The 6,000-nt window shown below is 39.7% G+C and overlaps 1 protein-coding gene across 1 annotated transcript in view; it reads left to right on the top strand.

The window, feature by feature from the left end:
- Nucleotides 1-235: 235 nt before the first annotated feature.
- Nucleotides 236-6,000, top strand: part of LOC126267193 (pinin) — a 63,275-nt gene continuing 57,510 nt past the window's right edge. Inside the window, exon 1 of the mRNA XM_049972161.1 lies at nucleotides 236-554. Coding sequence (XP_049828118.1) covers nucleotides 367-554 — 188 coding nt within the window. The 5' untranslated portion in view covers nucleotides 236-366. The remainder of the gene's footprint in view (nucleotides 555-6,000) is intronic.

The raw sequence follows: 6,000 nt of genomic DNA, 5'->3' as shown, positions 1-6,000 counted from the left end.
CATCAACTGATTGTTCAGTGATGCAAAAACAACGAGCACGTCAGTGAGGAATGCATTCTTCATACGTAAAATGTTACTCAATCTTGTTTCATGGATTCAGTGCGTGTGAGTGTACTTTATATATAAGAAACGTTATTAGCGAATTTATGTTTTTGTTACATAAAGACGTGAAATTTGTTTTCGCACTACTTTCTCCTAATTCCGTTTACTCCAGTATTTCAGGAGAATAGTATCTCTGCGTATGATGTTTATAGACTTTGTCTTGTTATAACTTTGGGTTTCTGTGTCCTCATGTTTTGTAATATGCTGTATAAAAGTATAAACTCGTAAGCGGAGTGTTTGTTGACATTGTCGAAGTAAATGTGAATGCTTCAATACAAAACATTAGAAAAGTTTGTTCTTTTCATCTTCAAGACAACGAAAATGACGACTGAAATAATGAAATCTTTTGGTGCACTCCAAGCAGAACTGGAGAAAGCGAAAGATAGTTTGAAGGGTGTGGATGAGCATATAAAGAAACTGATTGGTAGAGACCCAGCCGAACCTCCTCTTCGGTAAGCTGTCGTCGTCATATTGAAAACTTTGTAAGATGTATTACTTTTGTTTCAAATATAACAGTAAGTGCGGTGTAAACAGAACATTGCGAATATAATTCTTCAAATTTAATCACTGGCGTTTGTTTCTGCCGTGATCGATGAGAATATCTACATATGATTTAGATGGAAGTGCAAGTAGCTTCCTGTAGCATTAGAATTTCTTAGGTTGCTTAGGCTTACAGTTAGTCCTACTGGAACTAGGCTCTGTTTATTCCTTGGATAAATATTTCGTTTTGATATAACTACGATTTAGTTGTAGAAAAAGTGTAAATAATGCATATCACACTGTTTCGGATAGTTAAATTATTGTAGGACATCAAAATGTTATTACCGACCACTGGGTTTGTAGCTTCATTTTGTTGACGGTTTTACTTTTTGTTTTTAATGGTTATAAGTTTTTGCACCATCAAGTTGGACGGTTTAATTTCTATTGGTGCTATCGTTAGTACGTTATTGGTTTCGTTTGAATATATGTATAGCAACATTCACTAATTCTCCCCTTTGATACAAATTCGTATGCTGCTATACTATAAATTTTTTCGCATACAGGCTTAGGTGGTGGGGTCATGTTACACGCATAGGAGAAGCAAGGTTACCCAAGAGACTCATAGGTTCAGCAGTAGAGGGTAGGAGGAGTCGGGGCAGACCAAGGAGAAGGTATCTGCATTCGGTTAAAAATGATTTTGAAGTAATAGGGTTAACATCAGAAGAGGCACCAATGTTAGCACTGAATAGGGGATCATGGAGGAATTTTATAAGAGGGACTATGCTCCAGACTGAACGCTGAAAGGCATAATCAGTCTTTGATGATGATGATGATGATGATGATGATGATAGGCCTACCATAACATCTAGATTGTCAAATGCTATAGAATGTAGATCACTGATTTCCATTTTCAGGTATGAGTTACTAGATGATTATTGTCGTCCTGCTTGGAATTATTTTGTCGGTAGTGATTTTGAGATTGCTTTGGTGCCTGATACAATGTAGAAACCAGCTTCCCCTTGCGAGAGAAGTAGTTATGTTCATCACTGTTGTTGATACTGAAGCCTTAACCACTCCTACTCCACTAACCATAGGTCGCGAGGACTTCTGGATGCTGTCTGGTTATGAAAATAACTTGTCTATACTGCTCATTTGCTGTGATCCATGACGTTGTGAAGATAGGGGAAGTAAATGATTCACCAAAATCTAATAAAAGTGAAATATGTGCTGTAACAAAAATTATAATTATTTTCATTATGTGGCATTCATTAATGTTGCAGCTCAGAATCAAACCTAGAACTTGGCTTGTGCTACATGTAAGTCTGTAAGCCCTCCTACATTCCAAACAATAATACTGCAGCAGACAAAATATTGCCAGTGATCTGTTCTACCTCTGTTTCACACATATAACACCACAGATCACATCATCTTTATGCTGTGGGTCAAAGCTGACATTTGGTACTAGCAGTATTAACCCACTGCAGATAGTTGTATCCTGCAGCAGTCACTAAGATATGCACAAAGTGTATGTTAAGAGAAATGGTGATGCACACAAACTCTCATGTTTGCAAAGCCTCTCTCAACCAGACATGGCTGACATCTGTGGTGCACCATCTATGAATGACATTTAACTTAGGAGTGTGGCTGATTGTAGGCGAGTTTCCTCTCTTCAGTTATTGACAGCTGTAATTGTGAAGTATTGCAAACTGAATTTAATTTCCTTTTCCATTCTTCAAATCTTTGTCACAGCATAATACAAAATACAAGAATGGTCATATTTCTAATGGTTAATTTGGTGTGCTGTGTTAGTGTCTAACAGTTTTTTGACTTGATCCGTGTCATTAAACTGTGTCAAGTTAATCAAAATTGATCTCTGCTATTATTACTAAGTCTCTGGTTTCATTTTAAATTGTGCACAGCAACATTCAGTAATTCCCTCTTGATAGCAATTAATGCACCACTGTATTGTAAATTTTTTTCACATAATTAGTGCAACATTTAAATTATCAATTGCTACCACATATAGACTTTCGTTTTCGACTTGTTGGCATGAATTGTTTCATGTGATTGCCATACTGTTCGAATTAGGCCTATTTTGACAAAGTGGATTCAGTATTGCTTTGGCGCCTAAGACAATCCAGAAGCCAGCTTCCCCCTTGCGGGACATTTTCTTGTGTTGTATCTTAAGTTCCTGTTGTGGAGCTCCTGGACAGCCTTGAAGAAGTTAGTGCACATATGTATTTTGAGTAGTAAGAGGATCCTGTTCTGGTGATCACGATTTGTTGAAAGTATTTGGTAAGTACACAAGTTAGCAGCTGCGGTCCCATTTCTTTTCTGTCAGATTTTGTGCTTTTCTGGCAAAGCATGAAACATGTCTTCATTAAACTGCTGACGTGAACGATTTTTGTCGCAATGTGACACAGCACGAGCACACAATTCTAGGTTGGTAAATAGTTGTGCACAAATATGCCCTGATATTAGTAGTAGTAATTTGAACAGTTTTGTTTATTTTATTTTAAAATGAGATAAAACTATGCCATTCCTCCAGGCGCTTACTGTAGTTTGTAGATTCTGAGGTTGATGAAAGAGGGTTGTGTGTGAGAAAGTGACATGGAGCCACTGTGAGGTTTAAAGTACGAAGATGGGGCTTAAACATATTGTAGGTGGTTGTTTCAAAGCCAAAATAGGCAAAAACTAACAGAAATAGGGGCAGTAGATGAATGGGTCACTGTAAGAGGTTAAATAGTAAAGGCAACAGGGGAATAAGTAGGCAGAAATAAATAGAAATCCTGAGGTTACACACAATATATTAAATTTAAATGCTTAAAGAAGAAAATATGGAACTGAGCAAATGAAATGTGAAGTTTGGAGTGTACAGGTGACTGTGAGATTGCCAGAATGTGCAAAATGGGCACAGCAGGAAAGCTTACCGAAGGAATGCAGAAATTGAAATCTTTCGCAATTATAAGGAAGACATATTTTGATTATATGGTAAATGAAAGAAACCTTTGGGAGTAAGGAAACTAGTTGTACGAGTTGCTCTGTGAAAATAGTGAACTCGGATGGTGAGCCAGTTTGGTAAAGCTGAAAAATGGGGGAAGATAGAGAAGGGCTATACAAAGGAAACAGATTTGATGACAGTGTTGTGAAAGAGGATGTAGATAAAGGTGAAAAGGGATATATGATCCTGCAAGAAGACCAGCATCAAAACAAAACATTGGAGTAGAGGTGTTTCCTCAAATTATAGAGGACCTGGGAAAGCTGGTAATGACATAAATACTCCACCAGGTATGCAAGATACGTGAAGCAGAAGAGATACCCTCAAAGTTCAAGAAGAATGTAATAATTCCAGTACGCAAAAAGACAGGTGCCGACAGATATTGCTGAACCGCCTGTTTAAAAGGTCACGGTTGTAGGATACTCACATGAAATTGTTTATGGAAGATTGGAAAGATTGGTAGAGGAAGGGCAAAATAAAACTGGCATGGAAAATGTATATAAGACTGACATGAAAATTACTCTTGTTAATGAAGAAGAGAACTGCCCATCACACTGGTTTCAATACGCCAGTCAGCTAAGTCATATATCTGCACACGCTCTGTCCCGAGTATTTCACCGTGTCATTACATTTGAGTGTGCGGAAGGTATTTAAAAACTAGCTGAATGCAACACAGTATGATGCCCATGATCATACGTAGCAAGTTCATTGTCAAATGTTCTGCAAAGCATAGATGAAAAATGTATGCAGAATTGTTTCTGCGAGAGTTTAAGACTAGAAGAGTTTTCAAAAGCCTGCAATGCAGAACTTACTGCTAAAATGGCACAAAATGGGTTCTACAGTGATTAAAAGCCATACGTATCCAAAAAGAGTTTGGATATCAGAAAAAGTTGTTTGAGTGGAATGAATTCAAACGAAATCTCAACACTTTATTGGTGCAAGTGGGAATTACAGACATTGTCCTGTTGAAACGTTATAAAAAGAGACCTGCATCTGTATACTTACAAACTGAAATGTTTGTGTATTGAGGTCTGGTTGCACTTCCTGAGTAAAGCGGAATGAGGACTTTTGAATCCACAATTTTTTATTTCTTCAGACGAGGACTAATTCAACCTTTCAGGGATATGAAGCCACAGGACATGTGCCATTATGTCCATCGGAACTTTGAAGAGCCATTGCATAATCTTAAGATTCATGTTATGCGAGTTCTGTCAATACATCATACAGTTGCAGGTTTAAAAGAAATTCAATTCACTTCAAAGATTTTGTTAAAAAATTTCTCTCTCTCTGTCCCTCATACTTGTACAGACGTTCAGAATAAACTGTGTGTTGTTTACTTTTGTATTCATGAACGAAAGCTGTGATGTGCAGCAGATGAGGTGTCCAGCTAGCAGAGAACAACTGTACTCCTACTGACACAAATGGACTGAAATACAATACAATGTTCTAGGCCGTGAGGCCATGTTTGGCCGAGAATGGTAGATCTCTTGAAGATGAGTAGCAGTTAAAGTCGGGTGAGATGGCAGCCCCTGGATGCTCGGGGGTAGCGTCCAGTGAAGCGGCAACCCCCTGGACTGTCGGGGATAGCATCCAGCAAGGCAGCAGTCCGATGGATGGTAGGGATTGGTGTCCAGCGAGGCAGTGGTCCTCTGGACAGTTCGGGGTGATGTCCAGCAAGGCGGAAGCCCCCTGGATGCTCGGGGGTGATGTCGAGCGAGGCAGAAGCCCCCCTGGACAGTCAGAGGGTGGTGTCCAGCGAGGCAGAACCCGTCTGGACAGTCGGAGGGTGATGTCCAGTGAGCCAGAAATCACCTGAGTGGTCGGGGGGTGGCGTTCAGTAATGCGGTAGCCCGTGGATGGTCGGATGTGGTGTCAGTGAGGCTGTAATAACTGGATGGTCAGTGTGTGTGTCCAGTGAGATGGCAACTCTCGACAGCCAGAGGACATCCTGAGGTGGGGCCCTGGGTGATCAGCAGTGGCAATAGTCCTGTCAATTGCAGTTTATAGAGGAAGTGCAAAATAAAACTGGCATGGAAAATGTTTGTAAGACTGACATGAAAATTACCCTTGTTAATGAACAGAACTGCCCATCACGCTGGTTTCAGTACACCAGTCAGCTAATTTCATAAGTTCTGGGAAGTTGGAGGCTGAGTGGGGAGTGAAATTCAGAAAGGTGACAAGGAGGGTACACTCGATGATAGTCTGACAACTCGAACACATTGATGATTAATCCTCAGCCAACTCCATTGATGTACAAGGTGAGCACAAGCTAACAAGGGAACCTCCCCATCGCACCCCCCTCAGATTTAGTTATAAGTTGGCACGGTGGATAGGCCTTGAAACACTGAACACAGATCTATCGAGAAAACAGGAAGAAGTTGTGTGGAACTATGAAAAAAATAAGCAAAATGTACAAACTG

Source organism: Schistocerca gregaria, chromosome 4 (assembly GCF_023897955.1).
Source record: "Schistocerca gregaria isolate iqSchGreg1 chromosome 4, iqSchGreg1.2, whole genome shotgun sequence".
NCBI classification, from domain to species: Eukaryota; Metazoa; Arthropoda; class Insecta; order Orthoptera; family Acrididae; genus Schistocerca; species Schistocerca gregaria.
The sequence above is the reverse complement of the archived record's forward strand: the minus strand, read 5'-3'. Positions and strand labels throughout refer to the sequence as shown.